The sequence below is a fragment of the Acanthopagrus latus genome, chromosome 16 (genome assembly GCF_904848185.1).
Source record: "Acanthopagrus latus isolate v.2019 chromosome 16, fAcaLat1.1, whole genome shotgun sequence".
NCBI classification, from domain to species: Eukaryota; Metazoa; Chordata; class Actinopteri; order Spariformes; family Sparidae; genus Acanthopagrus; species Acanthopagrus latus.
The window spans coordinates 22,260,905-22,288,121 of record NC_051054.1 but is presented as its reverse complement, the minus strand read 5'-3'; the positions used below and the strand labels follow the sequence as shown (position 1 = coordinate 22,288,121).

The following is a 27,217-nucleotide window of genomic DNA, read 5'->3' as shown; positions in this document are numbered from 1 at the left end:
AATTATGTTTTGACTGCAAATGCAGCACTAATGGATACACACAGTTAATGAAAGTATTTAAGGGATGTTTATGAAATACAGCACTGTTTTTAGCACTGATGCTGCTATTGATCTTCAACAGATGGATTACGATGTTGGGTTCAAGCATTAAGGTGCACTAACTATCAGGGACAGGCGATGATTAGGAGTGTCTGGAACTAAGATTTGATCAGTGTTAGCAGTTTTAACCAAATACAGACTATAACAAATACTCCAAATTCCCTCTCACACCCTGTGCCCTGATACAAAGTACATTAAAGCTCACACGGCTGTGACTGCAGTACCTGTCCTTGTCACTGAGGCATCTCCCTTTGTGCCCTGATTGGGACCAGGTGGACTTTTTTGATTATCAGGGTTTTTTTTGACAGATAGAGATAAACCTTTCAACACACACACACACACACACACACACACACACACACACACACACACACACACAAAAGAGACACGGTGACTATTTTTTGCGACACAGGGATCAACAACATCTTAGAAATGTAAGTAAAGTGCATGGATTAAAAGATGACAAATGAAATTACTTAAATATAGCAAATCAAATTAGATGAACTAAAGGTGTACTTTATTCATAGTTGTATCAGTTGAATGACTGCTGGACATTAAGAACAGAGATGGAGCTGTTTTGTATATAAAACACAGCTACAGGCAGAGAAGAGAAGAACTGAGAAGACAAAATCAGAGACAATAAAAGATAAAACATAAGAACAGGAGTGTGAAGAAATGCAAATACAGGGCAGCATGACATTGTCGGGTAGCAACGACACAAGAATTACTGAAAGGGAGTTTTTCTTGATTGAACAAAGACTGTCTCTCTTACTCCAGGAGACAATAAAAACACGTGTATATGCTGAGACAAGCAGTTACAGCCCCACAAAAGCCCCAATGAAGGTGAATACAAAAAGGGACACAATGAGATATAGCATTTCTTGCAGAAGTCAACATAATAAACTGGTTTAAAGCCCCAAATCTTCACAATGTCCTTAAGCTTTTTGTGTTGTCTGTTGTCTTGAATCTACCATTAAACTGACAAATCCTCTCTATAGTAAGTTCTTTAACAGGCAATAAAATCAGCAGGTATCTAAACAGATTCAAAGAAAATTGAGAATCTTTCTCAATTCAAACATGAATCTGATGCATAAACTCTAAACTCCTTAAAATGTCACCGAAGTTCAAACTTTATATTGTGGTTGAAAGGAGGTGTTAGAAAAATCACAAATCAGCCCTGTACTCATTGATTGCCATTTCAGTTCACATTTAGAGAGCCAGGAATCGTCCCTCTAAGAGGCAGAGTTGTGACTTTCCTTTGAACTCCGAAGAAGAGACTACATTTCATCTCAGAATACCCAACATTTCTTGTCACTTGACCTTTAGCTTGCAGGGACCTCCTAGCTATATCCATCCCTTCCACACACTGACGTTTGTTTTAAGTGACAGAGTGCAGCACAGACTGTGGCTTTCTGAACAAAGCGATGGTGCTTTGTGAACGCTGTCTATGTTCCTGCCGCCCTTTGAGGCCTGAGCTTCAGTTGACACACTCTAATAGGGGCCAGCCTCACATTCTGCTGTGGCTGTCTCCCCTGGTTAGCGAGAGGAGACAGCTCCACATTGACTCATCTAATCTATGGATACACAGGGACGAGTGATATGCACTGATCCAATGGGATGCTAAAACACAGGTGGTGCCCAGAAGTTAGCCTATAAATGGCTGACAAAGGCCCTGAAAAGTGGTTGATCATACATTAGTCTGGTTCCTGGGCTGTACAGAGGTGCTGACACACACACCCTCACATGCATTGAATGCCACAGAACACACGCACATACACCTTGTGATGAATGGCTGCCAGGCTATTCAGCCTGTCTATGCCCGAGTTATTAAACCCCGCTTAATTGGACTATCAATCACCAAATTCCATAGGCCAGTCTGCGGTCCACTATTCCAGTCACGTCCAGATCAATCAGCCTTCAAAACCTTTGAATTTTGCACAACCACAAAACAGCTGTAAACCCTAGAGGGCGCAAGAATCACACAGACCAACCATGACGAGGTTTCTGTCTTCTGGGGTGACCAGACTGTATTAGGAGTCAAGATTTGTCAGGAGCAGAGGATATGGGCGTCCAAGGACTGAGAGAGCAAGGTCTTGTCAGCAGTCTAATTTATGCATTGTCCTTTGGCACTGGTTCAGAATCCACTTTTCAAAGCATTCGAGGAAGATTAATATGAAAGCCCAGATGCAATAAATCCTGCAATGCAGTGACATGGCTCATACAAGCGAGGAAAGTTGAGAAAGCCTCTTCTTGGCACAAAAGAGTCCGCTGGAGTCGGGATTCAGCCGATGGCATCATCTAGACACTGAAGAGTACCTCCATAATAGGCTAAAAGCCTAGTGTGTCAGCAGGAAAAATGTCGGCACAGGCATTTATTTGGCAATTGCGGTCCCACAAGAACTCCTATCATGACAACACAGACTTTTCCAATGACATCAAGACACACATCCTTTGAGTATACTAAGTATGCCTCCTGTTTATATATTCTATTCATCTCTTTCCACATCTCATCATTATCAAATTGATATTTAATTCAACAATGTGCTCAGTGATGTATCTACTGTGATATTTTTTTTGATTACGCACTATAAGATGAAGACTGGACATGATGTTCTTATAAATATAACTGACTAATTAGGAGATGATAATGTAAGGTTGAAATAATGGGACACACAAAAATAAACACAACAAAGACATAGTTACTAGTCAATATATGTAGACTGTGATGTCTCTTTATCAAATATACCTAAAACTGTGTCACTAAATGTTTACACTTATTCCGAGGTATATTCTATTGACTACACACAGGTCCAAGGCTTGTTTAAAGGAATAAAACAGCTTTATAACTCATTTTACCGACAACATCAGTTTAAGCAGAAACAGCGTTTCCCTGTCGAATTACTGTTGGCACTGCTGTTGCAAAGATAACGTTAGCAACATGGTCATTGCTAGACGCCTGGCAATTTTTCAAGGCAAAAAACATCTGTAAGAAACCCAATTTGACCAAGAGTAAAACAACCAGTTCTATTAATAAGTAGGCAGAATAGTAAGAATGCCAGTTGTGAACTGCCTTAAGTTCTGGTGGAAAGAGGTAACACTTAAACTTCCATCCTTCTTCAGAGGGGTTAATCATTCTTTTCCAGTTTAGAGTCTATTCAGTTAGTCCAGTAGTTCTACTGTTACCTGGGTATAGCAAACTTGGAAAACAAAGCCCCTCCGTTTCAGTTGCACAATGGCAGAATTTCTTCCTTTGTTTCTTAATTCAATCTTAATCAATCTTAATTCAAGCATACTGAATAGCTATACTCAGATAGCATCATTTTTCTACAGCCATTATACTGTGCAATCAGTATTTACTTCAGAATGATGAATTAAAGCAAACAAAAAAAAAAAAGCAATAAGAAAGGGAGAGGGTGGTTGAGGATCTCCAGAATATCACACAGAGTGTGAACACTATAATCCAGTTAGTGAAGAATAGAGGGCTATTACAATCTACACTTCTTGTGTCATTTTCAACACATCATTCCTTAGGTAATAAAGAAATGGAAAGGCCACTGTATCTATTGATGCTAGTACTTTAAGCTTACGACCCAAACCACTACAGTGAGTGCACTTGACAAATGACTTCTTCAACCAACAGCCAATATTAGGAAGCCATTCTTTGAACTAATGTCATTTCTCCTACAGGTTTGTGTTTCTATGAGGTTGGTGCAGTTCTTTTGTTATTTCTTAGATGATATATGGTCTCTAATAATGTATCCATTGGTCTCCTCCAGGGGACTGTACATGAGATTACCTGTGACATAAACTGTGTCACCTCTTAACACCAGTTACATTTCTTCAACCTCAGGGTCCAGCAAGCTCTTCGGTTTCACTGTCTTTGTAGTTTGTTACGGATTGATAATTTCAAGTCTTTTTTATTATTATATACATTACCTTGTGCCAGAGCATCTCAAGCAGACTCATTTTTCCAAGTTTTCCAAGTCAGGCTGTCTAAACAAACTGTTTGTATTATTTTTGTTTGATGCATTATATGTGTCCTTTTTACATTTCCACTGAATAACAAAGGCATCAGAGGCAGATTTTGAATGAGCAGCAATGTTATGATGGTTTTTAACTTTTTTTTTAACAGTTTTCTTTACCTGTGTTTATCTTCGAGGTGATGCGGGACAGGTCAATACGTCGAGGGGGGCGTATGGGTGTGGATGTCTTTACGGTGCTGGTTTTATGTCTTTCCAAAGGTTTGCTTATCTTAGAAAGGGGAGCAAATATTCCTGAGGGGGAAAAAAAGCAAAAGGTTTTAAGTGTACGAAAGTCAGAAGGTTGTAAGAGTTTCAAGATATACAGAGTAATGACTGATAATTTCCTGGGGTTAGCACTGTGAACCCAATTAGACGACGAACGTGGAGTAGGAGTCTATGCTACTGATCTTTAAAAGTGCTAGACTGTGGCATGACATACCATGTTTCATTCGACATGTGAAATACTGAACTCCTGCTACTGAGCCATCGTTCTTCCCCTCTGGTTTATCCAGCTCCACCCCGGCCCAGAGGCCTCCAGAGAACTCTGTGCTTCCGCAGAATCGCAGGGTTCCAACCTGTGCAGGCACAATCAAATACCACAGAATGTCAAAAACAAATAAAAACGCAATGTGCCGGTAAAAATACATATCAAGACATGCAGCAAAAGGACTTCCCAGTGCACTGAGCAGTGTGTGAAATCCTGACATCTTTGTGCCATGCGCTTTGTCAAAGGCAGAACACCAACCAAAAACTCAACAACATTTTGATGTGTTCACTAAAGTCACAGAGGAGAAAAACAATTAAAAGGGAAAATGGAGAACAAAGCATTAGACTGTGCCAGAGAGAGCACAACAGATAAGAGTTTTGATAAGCCAATCTCTACAAGTCAACACTCTGTCATTCTGTTCTTAGAGTGGCACAAATATCTGTTAATGGCACACGTTTTCAGAGAACAAGCCTGACTGGCCTGGAATTGACATTTTCTTTTCTTCTACTCATCCTCTTTTGTATCTACATGTGTGCAGTTTGCATGACCATGCAGAAAGGCACATTGCAGACTACAGCAACAAAAAAGCAGTTACCAGGGTGTATAGCGATTTGAGAGGGATTTCCTAGTAACAACAAAGTGTTTGCATTAAACTCATGTACAAGTCTTAGCAGTTTGGCTAATGCATACTAATGGCAGCAACACCTCTACACTATGCACCTACAACAACATCATACATGTAAACAGTTCTCCGTCTGCTCACACTTGACCGCATTTGATTTGTCTGCAACCAACACAAACAGCCCCTGCATGGTGAACCTGAAAAACCTTAGAGTCAGTGTTTACTTAACAGACAGTCAGGGAAGACTCACTTGATTACTTGTTTTCAAGGCCCTCAAAATTCACACTTGCTTAAACGTGAACACCAACCAGTCCACCATGATATCTCTTATGGCCTTAAATTCAATAAAACGTAGCAAGTTTAAGGCTCCATTCAAATTTAATGAACTCCTCAGCCCTCAGAGTAGAAAAAGGCACTCCCTGATCTAATAAGAGTCATTTGTCAGAATCTCTGTCATAAAAATGGAATTATTTTAGAGTGATAAAACATTTTTTTAAAGCCGCAGGGGTCAAGAAAATCAAAACACTGTGTTCAATTGTACCACAGTACGTGTACCCATTTTTTATGGGGGGGTAAGCTGGTGGTAATAAGAGAACACTTGTGAAATGGAACATAGAATACTTGTAAAATAGTAAAAATGGCAGTGCAAAACACTCTCACGCTTAACTTTTCGTCAGTGGCATCACTGGGGTAATATTATTTAAAAAGAGAGCTTGGATGAAGTGCACTAACAAGCAGTCCTAAATGACTACAAGAGTCAACTTTAGACACAGAAATCAGCTAAATGCTTCTGTTGAACAACATAGACAGTTTGTGATAACTGTGTAATCTCCAGTTAGTCCACGAGATGACTTTAAGTGAAAGGAAGCTCAACTGTATATTCTTTTGTTTATCTAATTTCTCTGGTAATTAAAATGCAGCACTTTTAAAAAAGAGCAAAGAGGAATTTGGCAAATATGCTATACCAATTTGTAACAAACGGTGCTACAGAACCAAAAGTTAGGAACATAAACTTAACTGGGACAAACATAAATTTGCTTGCTTGTTGTGCTGGACGAATTAATGTGGAGAAAGCAGTTTCCAAGAATAAAACGCTACTCACACGCTACTGATGCTCCTGTTTGTTAAATTAATAAATTGTTAAAATGCCAGTATGTCTTGTGTCTTCAGACTTCAATCATCTAATCCACCAAACAACACCAAACAAGAGTCAATTGCACAATAAGCAAATTTCTCATGGGCGCAACCCACACACTCAGCTCTGCTGCTCATCCTACAAATGCATGATCCTTTCAAATGTGGCACCATTTAAAAATGGAAATAAACAGGCTTTCCAGCAGTGTAAGATTTATTGCAAAGAAGCATTGTTACAACGAAGAAATAATCTACCAAACACAAATTTCCTTAATTTTTTGTGCTGTGTTTATTTGGAGTTCTCAGTAGAAACTGGAAATGTCAGCATTAAGTGCTGAGTCAGCTGCAAGTAATAAGAAAGACTGCTGAAAGGAGCCACTGAGCAGGTATTAACGATGCTGAAACATCAATAAGTGCAACAGAGGAGTCTGGTGGTTTGGTGCCAATGGCAAAACAGTGGATGTCTCTTTCAACTGCTTCATTGGACCACAAAGTAAAGTCAGGCTGGACTGGGCCCATGCTGTGAGCCTGATGAACAAAGACACACATCAGTCATTGGAAACAGGCCCAGCTGCATACTTTAAACACCAAGTATGGAGGGAAAAGCACACATTTCTGAGGTTTTCTTTGCATTACGGAGCAGGAGCACTGTGTAGCAAATTGTCAAAGTTGAACTGTGTCATGAACATAGTGAAAACTGAAAATCTTATTTGACCTATGGGGCTAAATCTCCTTGCTTTCACAGTGTGCTTCTTGTCAAAGGATTACACATGGCTTACACCACCTATTGCAGATGGGTATTAAGGTCAAGAAGACATACTAAAGTATTTCTTTGCATTACATGAAGGAATAAAGGCAAAAAGAAATCTGTGGATGATTTTTTTTGCTGGTTTAAGGTACTGAAAGGAAGATTGCTGCGATTAATAAAATAAAAAAATCTGTATTCTGTAATCAGGCACACACAAACATAAGTAAACTACACGCTTTAAAGGACATTTTTAAAACATACGCTGTAAATACACAGTAACTGGGGCTTATAATTACAGTGTTGGTGTGTCACTATGTCCGTATATCACCTTGTTTACACTTCATCTATCAATTAGCTGTCACACTGCCACAGACAACACTGTTTTGTTAACATCGCCAGCTGTGCACACTACAGGCTGTGTGATGGTCAATGAAGAATAGATAAGCCTAAAAAAAAATCTTTCAACATTTTTACCAGACATTTAGAGGAATCACAGCTGGATGTGGATAAACTTGAACATGCAGGTTGATTATACGACAAAATGAACTGTCAGACATAACCCTGAACGCTGGATGGATGCCAAAAGGGTGTTGCTTAGCAACAGGAAACTATTTTTCTCAGTTGAGGGCTTAAATAATTGTAAAAACTGTTTTACCAAAGCTTCTGTCTTTGTTTAGCAAAAACCATTTCACAGCTACTCTCTACTGATGTGATGTGGCTACAGGCACGAAGTAGGTGCTCCAAACCATTTGGCTCTGAATGTTCACTAATCTTATGTGCTATTGTCATTGTAGTACAGTAGGTGTTGGAAAACTACATCAATGCAATCAACAGTTCCAAGGAAAAAATCTGTGCAGCTGTTAATGGATCATGTTATTGTCATTTATGCAGGCTGGTCTGTCTACTATACGAAGGGGGATGGATTGCAGTCGTATATAAACATCTCCACATGTAACATTCATTATTAACTCTGTTGATTAAGCCAATTTGAAAAAGCAGCTGTTTTTTCTTTGACTTCTGGTTTTTAATTGTCAATACATTAACAATTAAATTTTGTTGTCAATGCAGCGTAAAATATATTAAAAGTAAATAAGAACGTCGGAAGTTAACCCTTATTTTGTCAAATCTATCCCTACCTGCTTGATATGCAGATATGTTGTAGTTTTACAAGCTGGGATTTAGAGAGGACCTTTCCAAGTTTTTTCATGAAGGTTTGTCTGACAAACTGCAAGTCCAGCAAAAGCTTTTCTAAGACCTGACCTGTTATTTTACACCTTAAAAAATGAAAAATAAAAAATAATCAAAAGATTTGCAAAATTGCAGTCAAATATTTGGCAATATTTTTCAACTTTCATTAATTTACTGTTATCAGGTAAAGAAAACTACAAGCATTTTTAACATTACTATGATACTACTACTCATTAACTTGCATATTCTTATTTCAAATTTAAAAGGATCCTCTTTCAAACATGAATTTTCAAAACCTACCTAGCATCATTGTGATGAAAATTCACAAAGTGCAACTCCTCCCCTCCTACTCAAAGTTTAGGGTTAGGGTTAGGGTTATTTAATTGTTCTTTCCTCCCGCGACCCTGCAGAGGATTAAGCGGCGTACATAGAATATGTACAGATGATGGATGGATGGATGGATGGATGTTCTTTCCTTTTGATAGTGACCTACCACACACCTTCTGTCCAGCAATCACCACGCAGTCACCTAGCCGGATTCCCATGGTGGCCAGCTGTATTCGGGCCTTATCGGAGAGAGCAGGGGGGGACAGTGTTTGCAGTGTGAGGGGCAGAGGGGAGCTGGGTCTGGGTAAAGCCTGTCTCAGCAAAATGCGAAGCTCTTTTGCCACAGCGGCTGCATCTGCCATCTCCAAAGGCATGTCGAGGGGATCAGGCACCACGTCTGCTGGGCACTGCCCCTTTTCATTCTGTAGGAAGAGACAAGCATGTTTAATTTGCCAGCATTCCTTTGTCAATGTAATATAAATGATCATGGTCAGGTTCCTGTCTGAGATATAATTTTCATTTCAGATTCTTACTGCATTGAAGTCACCTTCACTGTCAAAACAAACAGAGCTGAAAAGCACAACTACAGGAACGAGCAATACTGCTCTGTAGCTTGTTGTCCTTTGTTCTTTTTTTTGCTAACCTCGGGTGTGGAGTAGCCAGGCAGCGGGAATTGCTTAATTTTTCTCTTACTAAAGAAGTAAGAGAAGCTGGAAATTGTTTTATTTGGCTTTTGGTTTTGTTTTGTTTGTTGCAATCAATCAAACTGTAATTTTCAAACTTTTTCCAGTGACTCAACTAAAGGTCCATACAACTGCTGAAAAGAAAGATTAGCCTCATAGTACTTTAAAGGTAAACTGTAGTTTTGGGGAAGAAGTTTTAATCAAAACAGAATTATCTTCATGCACTGATGTTTTCTGTCTCAACAAACTAAATTAACAAACTCTCTTTGTTGTCATGACTGAATAAACTGAATAAACAGTGACCTTAAAGGACAACACAATTTCACACTGTTTTACTTTGTTTATATTGGCTAGACCCTTCTGCATTTCTACCTTGAAAAGTCTTCTCAAGACTCCTTATTCTCCTCTGAGAACATTGTATTATGACATCATTAATATTGTAAATATCAAAAATCAGAGTTTGAATTTCTTCTCCAAAACTACATAGTTCCCCTTGAAATGAAATATTTAACAATCCATTATGTTCACTTCAATATAAGAAATATAATACTAAAAATGTCATTATTTGAAACTAATTTTGAAGACAAGATATTTCTCATGCAGAAGTGATAAATGAGGTGTCACTGAAACATTTTGCATACAACTCTCTATCTATGCCTCATATCCTGTGTGCAACGATCCTAATTCACAAAGGCGCAGCTAGGAGGGCAAAACGAGTTAGAAAATAATTTTGTCATTGCAAAATCTTTATGAGCACAATAACCCAGAAGAGACTGATATCAGTACACGACCTTCATGTCCTCAATGGTGGCAAAAGGCCTGCCCTCCCTGCCTGTTTCAACCAGTAAGCACGCAAAATGGAATTTAAGTATTTCAGAGACTGGAGTCAGTAGGAGTTGAGATAGAAGCCCCTTTTACACACCCTCTATCTGCAATTGTCCAGACATTTGCTGCATGTGAGAATGCAAATGTCAAGATCAATTGCCCTGGAAATTAAACAGATTTTACACTGCTAGTTCCGTTATACAAAGTCCATCTAGGTTCCGACTGTCTGATCAGGTTATCGTTAGCTACTTCTACTCTTTACATACTTTTTTCTGCTTTTACAGTTTTTTCGTTGATACCGTGGATAAGCCCAAATACATGTAGTATTTACATAAACACAGACACAATCATTATAAGAGATGGGTCCTCCTCCTCCAGCACGCTCTACCCAGGCACCACAGAGAATGTGTCTGACATGAACCATCTCCAACTGTGTGGGGTGATGCGTGAAAGGACAATTGTGCAGACCTGTGTACTTAACGTGCTGATTGTGTACTTAATCTGCTGACCTGTTTGTGTCTGTGTACAACTACTCCACGTGCCTTAAATTGCCCCCGGGGACAAATGAACTATTTTGAATTGAAATGTCCACAGTTCATATGTGTAAACGCGTCAGCAAACCCCAAGTGTAAGTGGAGGCGGGAGGAGAGGGCTGTGGGGGTGTGACAGATGAAGGGAGCTGGTTAATTTATTACCAAGGCCTGACGCTCACATTTTGGAACACTGAGGTAATGTACGTGCCACTTAATGCACAACAGTGTCTTCAATGAATGTGTGTGTGCAGCTGTTGTGATGTGATCTTGTGAAAGAAGATTACACAAGACTGGTTCAAGGGAACAAATGGTCAGTTCAGTGTGAATCTTCTAGACATTTCTTTTATTATGTTTTTTTCCATTTTACAATTTCAAACTTACTCATCTCTACCTTTGTGTTTTAAATAGATAGCATTTTCAACTGACCAATGATCCCTTCTAGGTTCTTTCAGTGCATTTCAGTGCCCTGGGGGAACACAATGTGAAGTTGAACCACTCTTTCAAAACTGTCACACACTCAACCAAACATTTAGTGAATGTTTGAACCAACTCCATAGCAGCCATACACATACATGTCTAACACAGCAGTTAAAGTATGGTTTAAATCTGTTTTGTTTTTTTTTCATAAATGTATCCTGATAAATTACTTAAAAATTGCAACATTAGCATACAGCTCATGGGAGATGTACATGCCAGCAAAATGTAAAGATGGCATGTCTTCATAATCCAGCACATACCAAACAGAGCTGCTACAGTGGCTCACTCAAAATCTTGGACAATCAGGCAATCCACTACAGTCGCATGCTACTAATGGAAAGTATTATGAGTTGCCATTGCTAATAAGTTATATATGTGGTGATGGAAGCATGAAAGGCAGGGTATTTTTATTAATTTTTTTCGGCCTTATAAAACTTTCCACTGCTCAAATCCAAGGCGTGTTTAGCCAAATCTCTACAGGGCCAGAGAGGAGAAAAATCAAATTAAACCTCTTCCAAGTATGACCTTTACTCAAAAGGAGAAGGGAGACTTTAAATGAAGTTTCTTGGCTATAATATCATGCCTAATACTCCACTGCCAGCCAACACAGTCATTTTTGAAATGCAACTGACACAGTTTGGTGGGTAAAGCATCCCAGTACATCACAAATCGGAGCACATGGCTATACCAATTGAATATGGTTCGGACAAAGATGGCTGATAATGATGTTATGCAAACAATTTTTTCACCAAACTACATTTACTACTGAAAGAAAAGACATGTTCCAGGAGACTAAAGGCTAGTGTTTCATTTCTTTGACTAATAATCAAATAGTATACACAATGTTTGATATTTTTATATCCGCGTGAGTAAAATTGATTGGGTCAAAGCAAACACAAAGGTCAGTTAAAATCTATGAAGAGGATTAGTGGATGTGGGTGGGTGGGGGTGCACACTATCTGAACACAGATGCAACGTATCTCTAGGGCTAACTGGGAGCAGCAAAGACTCGATAAACCTTAAATAATGAAGCTGAGAGAAAATAATCTCCCTTCAATGGTGTGAAGGACAAGGAACACACATCCATGTCTCTAAAACCAAAAATCTGTACTTCATAAAAAGAGTTAATAACAAAAGGTGGTTCACATCAGCCATCTTTGACATGCTCTCCAAGCCTTACTTTCAAATACTAAAAACATAAAGCGCCTCCGTAGTCAGCTTTGAGCAGGGGAATTATTGGATTATGGTGTGCAGTGCTTTGGTGACCTCCAGTGGGAAAATGAGTGCATACAGGTTGTGTTATGTTTAGCTGAATAAATGTTTTGCTGCATTACACTGGCATGTGGACTCTTCTCATTTTGTCGCGAGCCTTTGAGCCAGGTTCATAACAAAAGAAAAGGCACTACCTTCACACATCTCGAAAATCTAAAAGGATGAGACAATAAGACATGAAACATCCAGTATGGTTAAACACTTTATAATAACTTTATGATTAATACTTTATTCAAATGTATAGGTCATTTTCACCACATCCCCATCCACTGGGATTCTGCTATGCATCCCTTAATTCAACATAACAGTTAATCAAGGCTGTGCAGCAAACCCCTCAGCCAAGGCTATAAATGACTGGAACCTGCATAAGGCAGACACACACATACACACACACACACACACAAAACACACTGAATTTCTCAAGTGAAATAAATGTGAGGGCTGAGAAAGAACTTCCAACAATGCAATATGTTATATTCAACTGAGCATAAACACTTATTTTCAACTCAAAGGTCTCCATTGAACCAGTCTACTTCTGTAATGCAGTAAATAAAGAAGTGACGAATGCATCAATAAAAAAGGCTTTGTAATTTTGATGGTGGGAAAAATGTGGGAGTGATTTCCTTTTGATTGATGACGTCTGTGAGCGAATGCAGGGGGTGGAAGCAGTATTATCGACTCCCACAGCCTGATGAAATCCAATACATCAGCATTCACACAAACAACTTTTGTTAGGTTTATGATGATTTGTTTTTGTTAAGACTGTATCTGAGAAGGAAAAATTCAACAATATGGTAGTATTTTTATTTTTTGGACAGCTGTTTGTGGCGGTGCTGTATTGAATGAGGTGTTTCGTATGAGGTGATTTGGTAGTTCTGAAAAAATAAAATCCACAAAGTGATTTAATAAAAAAAAATTGAGATGCCATTTTTTAGTTTCAGTACCTCAATTGTGAGGAGAAACTGTAATTGGCATTTTTTCTGTTAAACAATTTATTGTACATTGTATTTCTTTTAAGGGGTTCAAAGGTTAGATTAATAGTAATTTTTTAACACCGGGGTTGTAGAACAAAAGTTGTGGTTCCTGTCTGCCACATGAGAAAAAAAAAACCTGATAGTAGATTGTTGAGAATGAGTTCAGGAATCTCACAGCCTGAAGCTACTTTGTAGTCTGTATCTTTCCCAAGATGGCGGCAGGGTGTAGTGACTATGGCCTAGGAGGGTGTTGTCTTTTATTATCCTCTGGGCTCTGAGCACACACCTAATACAAATACAAATAAAGATTTGAGGCTTGAGATCTTAGCTCTGTAATTTTGTTATCATTAATAGACTAACGTAAGAGTAATATCATTCCTTTATCACACTGAAACATATTTCTGATAAAGAAGGAATGATAAAGAAGTTTTTTTAGGCAGGATTCTGTGTCACAAGTTAAAAAATATCCCAAAAAGTATCCCAATACATTTATTCAACTGAAGGGCAAGATAGTTCTGCTCAAGAAAAAACTATTTCATTTTCATATTTGAGAAGGTTGCAATAGCATTTTTGAATCATTAAGTGTGACTGTGTCATAATATTCTCTGAAGTTTTGCTTCGTCTTTTTTAATTTATAAGAATTCTAATCTGCAGTACAGAAATCAGAACCTTTTACACAAGTTAATGAGCCCTGAGTGCAGCAGCACAGGGCTCATAATGTGAGAAGTGTCAGGGTGTCTATCAGCTCAGTTGGTAGAGCAGGCATCCCATGTACACAGGCTTTGTCCTCGCTGAAGCGGCCCCAGGTTCGAGTCCCGGCCTGGGGCCCTTTGCTATGTGTCACCCCCTCTTTCTCATGCTGTTTCCTGTCATCTCTGACGCTGTCATATCAATAATGCCAAACTAAAGATTTTTATTTTAAATGTGAGGAGTGTCAGGAGAAAGGCTACCTGCTCTTGATAAGGTTTGATTCAAAATGCAAAATAATATGAAAAAAAAAATAAAACAACGCAGTAACTAATTTACAGAATTCAAAGTCCTTTGCCATCTTTTTGGGATTTAACAATTCATTTGATCAAAACTACATAGAAAAGAAAAAAATATATAACTTACTCTGAAAGCAGGGTTGGCTCCCAGCTCCAAGAGACATTTGACAGCAGATGTGCACAGGTTGGACGCAGCAATGTGTAGGGCGGTGCCAAAGTCAAAGTCACTACAGGTGGCATCCACCGCTACAAAAGACAGGAGAAATCAGTGTTCAACATTTGTATACTTTTTATTGGATTTGGGGGCATCGTAATGTTGTCTTAGATGATTTTCTAATAGTACCTTCAAATTAAGACAGAGACCTTTTGTTTGTGTAAGTATTGCTACATGAAAACTCCATCAGATTTTGTCTTTGAATGGATTACTAAAGACAGACTTCTAGCAAGATTTGCCAGATATGACATATGTCTTGATGTGATCATGAGTGCTGGGAGGTACAAGCACTACCATGTCATGTCGTGTCATTATCCGTAACCGCTTATCCCTTTCCATGGGGTCGCGGGGCACTACCATGATAGCAAAAAGGCATTTCTAAAAGGATTCACATAACATGACCAAAATTTGTAAAAACAAACAAACAAAAAAAGACACCAGACACCATTTTGTCACACCCCATTTCATAAACTCATGAACCGGTTGGTTTAGACTGCATTTTCTTCCATTGCTCCATCAGTTCATTGGTTGACAAAGCTGCAACTTCGTCAAAGATAGGCAAATTCATGCTAGTTAAAGAATAAAAGGTGAATAATGAATGGGTCAGAGTGGGAGAGATCCTGGTAAATTAATGTGAAAGTTGGGACAATACAGGAAGCTTGTCCATGAATCAGGTGTAGCAAACCTCCTCAAAATTGGAACATAGATTGATGTAAAAAAAAGACATCAGTTATACAGATAACCCAGCAAACTGACATCTGGGAACAGGCCCCCTGTCCATTGTTGAGTCATTTCAACAGCACCTGGCAGCTGTTATCAGGGACAAACGTGATCTACAACCAGAGTGAACAGGAACCTTCATTTTCCTGGTCTCTCAGAGTATTGATATTGCACACACATGCTGTGACTACTCAGAATCTGTGATGTTGCCCCATTTCATTAGTTTAGTAAATACTCATTCACAACTTAATCAGCCCCTGTTGTACAGTAGCCAGACTCATTTTCTGTATTTATGGCACAGATTTCAGTTTTCAGAGTCAACAACCAGAACCAATAACTGCTGGCATATAACCGCAAGAGAATCATTTGATCTCACTAAGAACACATTATAATGTTATAAAAGACGGGATGCCGTTATTCAGTGCAAATTTGTTAAAACTGCGCAAGACTATCCTGGCTGCAACATCATTGTCTGTATGCCATAAGTTGCCAGAGGGACCACCTATCCAGAGAAATCCACTGACTTAACCTAATTAGATGGTCAAAATTTAGAAAACCCTTACCACATGTTGCAAAGGCACCATAAACTCCAGCCTCAGTAGAGAAAAACACGTCTCTGACTGAATATGATAAGCTGCAAAGGTTCAGCTGCATTGCGTGGAAGTTTTACTGGACTGGATTAAAAGAAGCAACTGCGGGTGCACCCAATAAACAAGCAGCACAGTATGTTTATCAGAAAAAAGCTAAATTATTGTGACCTTAATCCCCACTGCAGTGGAATTTGAAAATAGAAATGTTTGCCCTGTACAGACTGTGGCTTGACCTTCCCCCTCCCTCCAGGCTACAGCTGTGCTCTCACCTCCAGGCTGGGAGGCCTGCAACACCACCCGGATAAGCTGCGGCACATCAAAGTATGCAGCGTAGTGCAGGGCTCTCATGTTAGTCCAGCGTGAGCGAAGGTTGGGATCAGCACCCAGGGCAAGAAGCTGTCGAGCGAAGCTCGCCGCCGTCTCTGCATCACCTGATGAACAGAGGAGGGATACAGGTATAAGTGTGTTGGGAGTCAGTTCTAGGGACTGTGTTTAACCAGTTGTGCTGTTGACTAGCAGTGCATATCAGGTCATACAGGATTGGGTTCAGTGGTCTGAGCAGGAAGATAAACTAACACACAAACAAGACAGTATGTGTACATAGACTTTTACAGTCCAGCTGAGAGTGTTTATTCAACACCCTTGTCAATACTAACCGATGCCCGGGGCTCCGGCCTTGCAGCAGTAGTGCAGGAGGCTCATATCTGTCAGACCATCTCGATCATTCACACCGCAGCCTCTCTTAAGGATCTGTGTAAAGACAAGATGTGCAGTGTGTCACTGAGGGCTGCTGGTATCTGTGCAGAAACATTACATAAGAGGCTATAAAGTTAAACTCGCGGGCACTGATCTGATGAATGACAAGTGAGTTGCGCCTCTCATAACTCTACTCATCTTTAAATTTGGACGAGAATCATTGTGCAATATGACATCCAAACCGGGCATTTATTTCTCAAGGGTAGTTGTTATTAAGTGAGAGGAAATATAATCACCTGCTTTTACCCTTGAGACAAGAGCTTTACTGCACAATTAACTGCATTGCAGCTACTTTGTGTAACTCCATGTGGAGGTGATTTTGGGGCAGGTTGGAAATGTCTCCATAGACAACGAAAAAAAAAGGTATTATAGTGTTTTCAGTTATAATATTTTGCATTTTTGACTTGTCAATATTTCAGTAAGTCATTTTGAATTGTGAGTTTATTGAGCACAGACAGTGAAGGATCATCACTAAGACAATGTAAATAACATTAAGGCACATGGACAGTGAAAAGTGCTGGATGGTGTCACCTCATTGCCAATATGGTCGATGTTCTTCTGAACCTGGGGCACCCACTGCCTGAGGACAGCAAACAGCTCTGGTATGGTTGTGCTAGGATCAAGAAGAACTTCCCTGCACTGCGGCTCACTGGGGTCAAAGAAGGAGAACTCTGGAGGTGGTGAGAGAGACAAAACACGACAGGGATGCATCTTAACTGTGATGTAATGTTGCTTTATGGTTACCGGTATATACATCTGAAGAGTGCATCTGTGTAACTCTGCAGTTCAGACATACAATACCTTTCTACAACAGACAGTTCAGTCGATTCAATCAAAATACTAATCTTGGGAAATGCCCTTGCTGTGTTAGCAGATGCAAATTAAATCAGATCAACGATAGTGGATGGCATGCTGTGAACTAAATGACGCATTAGAGATCCCAACTGAGGCGGAAAACAAATAAGCACGGCCTGTCACAGTCAGTGCCAACACTTATCATTTAGCCAGCATCAAACCCTTTGCATTTGCTTTACTGAGAGTGTTACATATAAGGGAACTCAATCCAAGAGCACTTTATACTGATTGAGGACTACGACTTCATTCATGATATTCTGGGATGAAAAACCATCAGCACTACACTTCATTTTATAAATCAATATCATTTTACCTGCGCAGGCAATGATGTATTATTTATTGAGTTGTATACTTTCTGGACTACACAGGATAAGAAAAAAAAATAACTGGAACTGACAAACTCACTCTTTGAAAATGTTATATTTCTGAAATCATTCTGTAAGAAATGTGATGGACATCACTGTGTGTTTGCATAAGGAAACAAAATTCTGTGGAGCTGAACTGGAGTAACATAATGGGACGACCCCCCGTCTTCCACCCCACTTGATGGTACCATGCCCACTTTCTATCTTAAACTTCATTTTGATCTCATCTGCACCCCTGTGAAGCTTCGTGGTTGCATCTTTTATGGTTAGTTTTTACTATACAAAATCTGTTCAGATATAAACAGGCTCCAAAAGGTGTCAAAAAGGACGTCATATGATAAAAGGACCTCAGCTAAATTATTAATATGGTTTTGAGTTGATTTGCTCACTTTCTGCATGTGTACAAGCATAAATACACATATTATTTTATGAGCTTAGATAGATTTTTCTACTTGGTCAGATGTTTGACAACAGAGAAGAAAAGTGTATAAAAGAAATATGACCCCAAATCGCCAACATGCCATTTCCCACGGGACTATCGAGGTGATATGAATATTACCACACGACCTTTGTTTGCCAAATATAGACACTGTTGCAGCTTGTAATAATTACTCTTTTATTCTTGATTTGTCTCAACCCTTCTGGTGCACTGATCAATTGATCAATAATCATAACTCACTGATGAAGTTTTTGATAAGTCTGCTCAATACTGCAGTGAGGGTTCTAATTAGCCTGAAATGTCACTCAGCTCCAGTGTGTGTATGCATCGAATGCATGCAAGTGTGTGGATCCTCACCACAGTCACTGGGCATGGGTGCAGAGGCCACCTGGTGGATAACCGGCCGCTGATGGGAGGAGGCCCAGCCCAGCACAGTTTCTCCCTCGACCCGCTCTGAAACATCCTCCTTTGTCATCTCCCCCTCAGGGCCTATGGCAAGAACAATATTAGAAGTCCTATTCTAAGAACACAAGTAGGTCTAACCTCAACAAAGCAGTGAGAACTCCACCACTTTATGAGGATACATGATTTCAATTGAGCTTTTTCAAACACATGCAAGCAGTAAAATATCAGAGTATCGGCATCCTCAGTAAGTGTAACACAGAAAGTTGCAACTAATACAGGACAATTAGTACTGTCAATATTATCATACTGTATATGACTTTGTGTGCTATCAAGGTATGAGGTATCATGTGCAGAATGGTGATAAGGATTATAGGAACAGACAAACCAACAAAAAAATACTCCAGTATAGTATAGTATAGTATAGTATAGTATAGTATAGTATAGTATAGTATAGCATAGTGTAGTCTAGCATAGTATAGTATGGATTAGGTAAGGAAAATGTAATATGCCAAAAAATCAAATATTGAGCAATTATTTAAGCTTTCCTAAAGACTATAAAACCAGGATATATTAATGGCTTATCTACAAGCCTGATATTGCAACACTTAAATTATAAAAAGGAAGAAAGAGTGCTGGGGGAAAGGACAGAAATCTGAAGTTGTTGAACTACAAGAACATACACAGGCCTAAGTTTGGACAGGCAACACTGAGTCTAGAAGCTTCCACACTAGCCAACACTCACTGTCATCTTCTCCTTGATCCTCTGTCTTGTTGTTCTCCATATGAGCTTCTCAGTTCAGCTCCCAGTTCAGCTAAGCTAAAATCAAGAGACACAGACTGGGTCCAGCTGAAGATCTAACCAAGCTACTTCCAAAAACAACTCCCAGCACACAGACAGTCCAATCCTAAATCTCCAATTAAACTCCGCCTCTATGCTTATACCCTGTTGATCCCCTGACTCCCAGGACCAGGGGCTATTTACAGCTGCTGGCATGGTCTCCTCACTCCTGACTTTCCCCGGCTGAAATGTCACTCTCACTTTCCAGTTGTGTGCACTGCTGACCCCGCTGCCACCTGATCTGACTGGTCAACCGTAAGACCCACAATGCAGAGAATGGGCTGTGTGGTAACTGTGCAAATAAACACAGTGCAGAAGGGCAGAAAAGTGATGGTTGTCCATCACTGAGAGTCCAATTCCCCTTGACAGTAAGCATCCACCCTGATAATGCACCCATTGGTTAAAGACTGAGTCCCTACAAGAAGAGATAAAATGAATCGCTCCATGCAAACATACTTTGCTCTATTCAGGGATAATGGGAATTCAAGTAGTAGTGGCCCAAAATTAAACAATACACAATACACAGTATCAGCTATGTATCGGTATTGGTGAAATTACTGGCGTAGATAACAGCATGCCCCCCTAAAGTTGGTCTGTAATCCGTCAATACACACAAAGAAGAAGATGTGCAGCCTGTTGTGCTCATGAGACCCAACTGCTGAAACTGGACAGAGCCTCAAATCGTAGACTAGAGAGCCAAATGTGTTGTCACTGCTGTGGGCATATTTTACAGTTCAAGTGGGAAACAATACCATTGTCACTTACAATACATGTGCTGAAAGGGCTCCAAGAGGAGGGAAAAAGTTAGTTTTAGTTAGAATTTTAACACGTCAAATCTTATTAGAGCTATGGAATATGAAATGATCAGGTATGCATGGACTGCGAGTTAGGAACTTTTCTTGGAATACAAAAATGTGAAGTTATTGGTTATCTCACCAGCATCAGTTATCATCACATCGTTTGAAAAATAAAACTAAATCATTCATCTCTGGTATTAATAAAACAAAAAACTGTTTCAGGGTAAAAAATATGATGCAGCCATCAACAGAATTATGCACCATATTTGTAGAAAAACGTAGAGGTCAATATCATTACTAAACAGAAATAAACATGAAATGGAAAAAGACGGTAAAATCTGTCAGATCTTTACAAGGAGATAATTTACACATACACTACAGTCAAAAGTTTGGACACACCTTCTCATTCAAAAGTTTTTCTTCGTCTTTATAATTTATTACTTTTGATTAAAAGTGTATATACAGTAGAGTATTTCTTTCAGCCAAACAGATAATATATCATACAAAGTAAATGGATGTGTTGTGAAAAGGTTAACATCACTCAGCCTTATAATCCAGTGTATTACAGTTGCCTTTGTGAGTCACACTATGAAGTCTATTTCAAAGTAAACCTGCTTTATAGATGCTTGCTTCAGTGTTAATCAATATAAATAAAAAACAAAAGAATGTTTCCTGATTACCAATTCAACTAATATGAAGAGTTTATCTGAAACATTTCCAGTGAAAAACAGGGCCGTTTCAGGTTTAAACTTTGTGAGACAAAAAATGTCTAAAATCTGTTGTAATAGCCCAGCTGATTGTCTCAAGTGGAAAGAATTCACTGAACACCACATGCACAAGCACATGCACCGACTAGGTGTTTGCCAGTTAGCCTTTTAGAACTAAGGGCTGAGGGAAGGCAGAAGAGACACAGTGTTTTGTCAACTTTATGCAATCACTGACAATGCAGAAAAAAAATGAAAATTGGTCACAAAGTGCATGCATTTAAGGATAAATCACACACAAATCTCAGACAAAAGACAAGCAGGAACATTATTCATTTATAATACCTTAACTGATCTATGTTTAACAGAGAACATACATTTTAGAGATGAGAAATGCCTCGCTGAGCTCACTGACCGGCTGTCGGGGGATTACTGTGACTTGGGACAATGGCCTACTTTCGCAATAAGCATCTCCTTGTTTGTCTAACCCATGATGTCACCCTGCTCCCATCCTCACAGCTAATGAACAGACAATATTTCAAACTGATACCGTACTTTAAGACTACTCATGATGATGTGCACACTAGCTGCTTTGTTTGACTGCAGTGCTTATGAATGTCTTGAATGCCCAGCTGAACAAAACATCAGGATCTGGGCAGTGGACACATGCATTCCACACAGCACAGTTTGTTTGTCTGGATAAAATACTAAATAAAAAAGTTAAATCAAGCATATGGGTATGTTGATTATTTAAAATAAAATAAAAAAAACCAAACAATAAACTGTGGTTATTACTATACAGTCTTGGTTTTGTTTCAGCATTGTGGAGCTGCTCAGGTTTGCCAATTTAATATCACAACTTCAGAGCCCCCACATAAAAATGGGCCCCCACCACTGTTTTCACTTGGCCGAATTCATATTAGTGTATGTACTTAATGAAGGCAGCTGGAGCTGTAAGATATTTCCTACCACTTACTATTTACTTGACAGTCTGCATGTGAACGCATCTGTTATTAACGTTAACCAGACATTAGATAGCTGACAGTAAACTGTTAGCAGGCTAGCATATGTTAACAAACCGGCTCGTGCTTTAAGGCTACGACCCCATATTGTATTTATTTTGGTCCATGCGTACTATACATTTATAAGCAGCCACACTTCAAATGTGTATGCATTGTGGAAAAGTTGTCAGGAGAGATAAAGTGTCTTCCCTGTAACGTTCACTCACGTTAGCTCCTCAGAGGTAATGTTATCTAGCACAGATACTGGGCCAAGCATTCTTCCGGCTTATAATGCACTTTACGACTCAATACAGATATAAACGTTCAGTCTAGCAACGGGGACATTAAAAAAAACATTTGCATTACCTTGACCTTGTTCTTCGTTTCGAGACGCTCATGAGGAAAATGCCTAGAAAGCCAGTAGTGGATTTAATTTCCGTCCATCCTCAGTGTACACTACATTGTGAAGGTGTATCCGGTTTCAGAATAAATGCGTTTATTGTACTTTTCCGGTTTTCAAAATAAAAGTAATGACTGCACAATACACAAACTCTGTATAAATGTAGGATACTAAACACAAGGATGACAGTTTAATCAGCATGGTATGGCTCTGATTAGAATAATATTTCCAGATTAGACTAAAATTTTATTTGAAATATTTGCAAATATGTTTTCCTTCTTCTCTTATTCTAGTTTAAATTCAACAATTAATATACTCCTCTCAGGAAAAAGGTTTGATTTTACACAACCTCTGCACATATAACAATAAGAACAACAACAATACTACTACTACTACTACTACTACTACTACTACTACTACTACTACTACTACTAATAATAATAATAATAATAATAATAATAATAATAATAATAATAATAATAGAATAATTTCCCCCTAGGGATTAATAAAATATTCTGATTCTGATGATAATTATAATTCTAATAGTAGAGCACCTTTAAAAACAGAGTTAACAAAGAGCTTTGACAGGACAAAAGTATTCTCTCACCTGCCTTGACTCACATATGAATTTAAGTGTCATCCCATTCTTAATCCATAGGGTTTAATATGACGTCGGTCCACCCTTTGCAGCTATAACAGCTTCAGCTCTTCTGGGAAGGCTTTCCACAAGGTTTAGGGGTGTTTCAGGGAATGTTTGACCATTCTTCTAGAAGCACATTTGAGAGGTCTCGCACTGATGTTGGACATGAAGGCCTGGTTCTCAGTCTTCGGTCTAATTCATCCCGAAGGTGTTCTATCTGGTTGAGGTCAGGACTCTGTCCAGGCCAGTCAAGTTCATCCACACCAAACTCTGTCCTCCATGTCTTTGTGGACCTGCTTCATGCACTGGTGCACAGTCATGTTAGAACAGGAAGGGGCCATCCCCAAACTGTTCCCACAGAGTTGGGAGCATGGAATTGTCCAACATCTCTTGGTATGCTGATGCACTCAGAGTTCCTTTCTAAAGGAACTAAGGGGCCAAGCCCAGCTCCTGAAAAACAACCCCGCAACCTCCTGGCAACCGCCAAACCCAGACTCGTCCATCAGATTGCCAGATGGAGAAGCACGATTTGTCACTCAGAGAGCACGTCTCCACTGCTCTAGAGTCCAGTGGTGGTGTGCTTTATACCACTGCACCCGATGCTTTGCATCGCACTTGCTGATGTATGGCTTGGATGCAGCTGCTCGGCCATGGAAACCCACTCTGTGAAGCTCTCTACACACTGTTCTTGAGCTAATCTGAAGGCCTAATGAAGTTTGGAGGTCTGTAGTGATTGACTCTACAGAAAGTAGGCGACCTCTGCACACTATGCACCTCAGCATCTGCTGACTTCGTGGCTTAGATGCTGTTATTCCCAATAGCTTCCACTATGTTATAATACAACTGACAGTTGACTGTGGAATACTTAGGAGCGAGGACTTGTTGCACAGGTGGCATCCTATCACAGTACCATGCTGGAATTGACTGAGCTCCTGAGAGCGACCCATTCTCTCACAAATGTTTGTAGAAACAGTCTGCATGCCTAGTTGCTTGTTTTTATACACCTGTGGTCATGGAAGTGACTGGAGCACCTGATTCAGGAAATGAATCCATTCAGGAAGTGCACGTTCAGTGCTGTTTCACTGAATGGCAATTTTTACTTAACCCAAAGAGCCCTCAGCACCCGTAGCTGCCCCTGTGAAAGGGATGAAGGGTTGGGGAGAAAAAGCTCTTCATTGTTTAGTAAACAGCTGTAGGTGGCTATTCAAGGATGAAAATAATAAACTCTTGTCAGTAACAAACAACACACAAAACAACTGAAAGTTAGACATAGGTTAGAATATGCAACCAGTTAAGCAGATAATATTTTATGTTAATCTTAACCTATGTAATATTGCAGTATGTAGTGCATTTTTTTTATTGTCTTAATTTTTAGTTTATCTTAATGTTGCAGCAGCTGATGGTGCTTTAGTGACCTGCTACAGGGTCCCTGTGGATATCCTGTTCACACGACATTTACCTCCAGAGCACCATTCCCATGGAAACGTAAACAGAAGTGCTGGTAGTGATTTCTCTGCACGCACAGGGCTCTCTTGAAACACGATTTGGTGGCGGGGGGATTTTGTGCGTCTTAAAAACCCAGCGCTCAGCTTTGCTGTTCCATCAACTACATTTCATTGGTATCTAACTTCCAGAATGGACTTGAGCGGTGTTCGGCGCGCGTCCTCCGCGGGCTACAGGTTACCGGAGCGAAACAACGGGACCAGGCCGATAACGACCCAGCCACCGGCGGCGGAGAGGACGCGCCGCGCTCAGGGAGAGGCTCCGTCCCAGGAGCTGCAGCAGGACAAGATCGATCCTGTTAAAAAGGACCATTTGTGGAAAGAGCTGGTCTGGACTGAGAAGAGAGGAGTGCGGGAGTGGTGAGCATGACTTGAATAGTTCAGATCAAATAAGTGTTCTGTAAGCTAAAGCCGACTAACCGTGACGAGGCTGGTTCTGCGATGCTGATCACAAACTCTCAAGTCAGCTGAGTTGTGCTCTGTCCAGATTAGTTCACTGATAGGCTCAGTGAAGCTGTACCAACTTAACCACTGCTTGTGTGATCCACAGGGAAAAGAACTGGGGCTTTCTTCAGCACTATGATCAGATGGTAAGATTAACTGTGCATGCACTTCCACACATGTTGATACTCTTCTTGTGAAGTTAAGAACCATGCTTCATATCTAAACCTCTGAATATATTTCAAATGAATGTCCTAATATTTGTCATATTGCTTCACCAAGTCTGACACTCAGTCACTGTTATTATCTATATTACATGCTCGGCACTGAGTGTTGAACTGTTTGACCTTACATGCACAATCAATTTACTTTAGTACTGTACTTAAGATTTAAGGTACATAGTTTTTATTTTTTCTGTATATTTTCTAAGACTTAATGATGTGAACTTATGTAGATGTCAGCAATAAGTATGGTGATAAGCTTTCATCTAAAATACTCTTCTTGTTAAATTATACATCAACCTTAAGCACAGCCTAATGCTCAGTAGAATTATTATCATTATTATTATTATTATTATTATATTGATGACGTTGTAAAAGAATCCTGTGTGGTAACTGATTACAGGATAATTAGGCCTCATTTGTCTCTGATAATTATTACATCAGCTTAATCTGTGAGCCACTATGCAGCTGACTGTTGCCAACAAACATCTGACTGCTTCATCACCCCTTGTGTGTTTGTAGGGGCAGCTGAAGCCACAGGAGCCTTTACCCAGCTACGTGACGCTCTTCTCTGATCGCATCCCCAACACCACCAACCAGATGCTTGGCAGCAGACTGTCGACTCCACTGGGGAGTGAACTGGTCAAACTGGACAGGCTGGGACTCTTGTCTGGAAGCCATCATAAGCGCAAGCTGGATCCAGAGATGCTCCCCTGCTAGACCGAGCTCAAGACGAGTCACAAAGTCCTTTTTGGACCATGGACTCTACAACACTGAGAGCTTACTCTCCTTTTGTGGGACTTAAATGGTATAATGTGTCACTCACCACAGCAGTCCTTTTTGGAGTTGATGTTTTGGGGTGTTTTTGTCATTTTACTGGAGAGTGAATATCAAAACACTGCTTACAAGCCATATCAAGGTAGGAGTCAAAAGATGTAAATTGTTTGCTGTCCTTCACCTGCTAATTTAGATAGCTGCATATAGATAGATATGAAGTCATTCATTGATATTGTACTGTACTGTACTACAGAAATTGTGTATTCACACATTTGGATATGTTACGCTCAAGGATTACTAAAACTACAACTAAAGGCATTTGCTCACCAATAGACAGGTGAGAAGGGAAGACACTGGCAGATCAGTTCATGTCATCTGAGCTCCATCAGGTATTTAATCAGATACTTGATAATCTAACAAGACACCTAATCAAATTTGGATGAGTGAAAGGTTTCACCACTATTGCGATTTTCTCAGAGATCTCAAGTAGTGCTGCAAGGACAACGAAGGGCAAAAACTAGACTTTTAAATGTTTTCAAAACAGCTGTACTAATATTCCAAATGAGAATCTTATTTCATGGAGGTTGTTAAAATACATCTTGTTTAGGTTTTGCATTTGTTTAGATTTTTTTATTGAAAATGGTTGAAAAAAGTAGCTGTTATTATGTTTTCCAGGACTTCTAAGCCATTGTTCCAAGCTATCAAATTAAATGAATTGTATCTATGTGATTTACATGATGATGTAGTTTACAGTCACGCGCTTGATGCACTTCATGTGAACAGCAACACATCTCAGGGTTTTTCACTATCGTCGCTGCCTTTAAATGCCATTTCGGTTTATTGTTATTTTGTTATAAATCAAAACAGTGCAAACTATTTAATCAGTACAGCAGATGATACAATAACGTGCAATTTCAAAGGCTGAATTTAGGACAATTCCAGGTGGACAGTTTTCCTATAACCTGTGTTTCCCCTATGTTTGTGGTAAACTAGAGAGCATGTCGGCCATTTGACCGAGGGGTTGGGGTCCTCCCCCAAGAACATTTTAAGTTTTTAAAATAAAAATAATAAGCTATTTCAAATCATTGTCGACTGTTATTATATCTGTGCTGGGACAGCGTGCTAGCTTGAGTGGGCAGTAATCAAACAACACACACTTGCTAAAGTGCACTGGG

The 27,217-nt window shown here is 39.6% G+C and overlaps 2 protein-coding genes across 5 annotated transcripts in view; one reads left to right on the top strand and one right to left on the bottom strand.

Annotated features, from left to right (window-relative positions):
• Positions 1–27,217, bottom strand: part of LOC119034319 (CAP-Gly domain-containing linker protein 4-like) — a 39,402-nt gene that overhangs the window by 10,291 nt on the left and 1,894 nt on the right. For 2 of the 4 annotated variants that reach the window (XM_037125188.1, XM_037125191.1), the window contains exons 1-10: positions 22,428–22,523; positions 19,464–19,538; positions 18,674–18,805; positions 17,189–17,328; positions 16,558–16,651; positions 16,171–16,332; positions 14,505–14,623; positions 8,801–9,049; positions 4,561–4,696; positions 4,242–4,373 (exon numbers count right to left, since the gene is read on the bottom strand). In XM_037125188.1, coding sequence (XP_036981083.1) covers positions 4,242–4,373; positions 4,561–4,696; positions 8,801–9,049; positions 14,505–14,623; positions 16,171–16,332; positions 16,558–16,651; positions 17,189–17,328; positions 18,674–18,805; positions 19,464–19,503 — 1,204 coding nt within the window. In that variant the 5' untranslated portion in view covers positions 19,504–19,538; positions 22,428–22,523. Of the gene's footprint in view, positions 1–4,241; positions 4,374–4,560; positions 4,697–8,800; positions 9,050–14,504; positions 14,624–16,170; positions 16,333–16,557; positions 16,652–17,188; positions 17,329–18,673; positions 18,806–19,463; positions 19,539–22,427; positions 22,558–27,217 lie in introns of those variants that run through there. The other 2 variants (XM_037125190.1, XM_037125189.1) reach the window with 2 other exon arrangements.
• c16h2orf50 (chromosome 16 C2orf50 homolog) lies at positions 24,561–27,124 on the top strand. Its single transcript, XM_037125193.1, has 3 exons — positions 24,561–24,963; positions 25,154–25,193; positions 25,788–27,124. The coding sequence occupies exons 1-3, from the start codon at positions 24,737–24,739 to the stop codon at positions 25,983–25,985; spliced, it is 465 nt and encodes a 154-aa protein (XP_036981088.1). The 5' UTR covers positions 24,561–24,736; the 3' UTR covers positions 25,986–27,124.

Excerpts from the sequence above, each read along its gene's own strand:
- c16h2orf50 (XM_037125193.1), top strand. The coding sequence starts at position 24,737 with ATGGACTTGAGCGGTGTTCGGCGCGCGTCCTCCGCGGGCTACAGGTTA. Across the intron at positions 24,964-25,153 it reads AAGAGAGGAGTGCGGGAGTG|GGAAAAGAACTGGGGCTTTC; the intron begins GTGAGCATGACT and ends TGTGATCCACAG. Across the intron at positions 25,194-25,787 it reads TTCAGCACTATGATCAGATG|GGGCAGCTGAAGCCACAGGA; the intron begins GTAAGATTAACT and ends GTGTGTTTGTAG.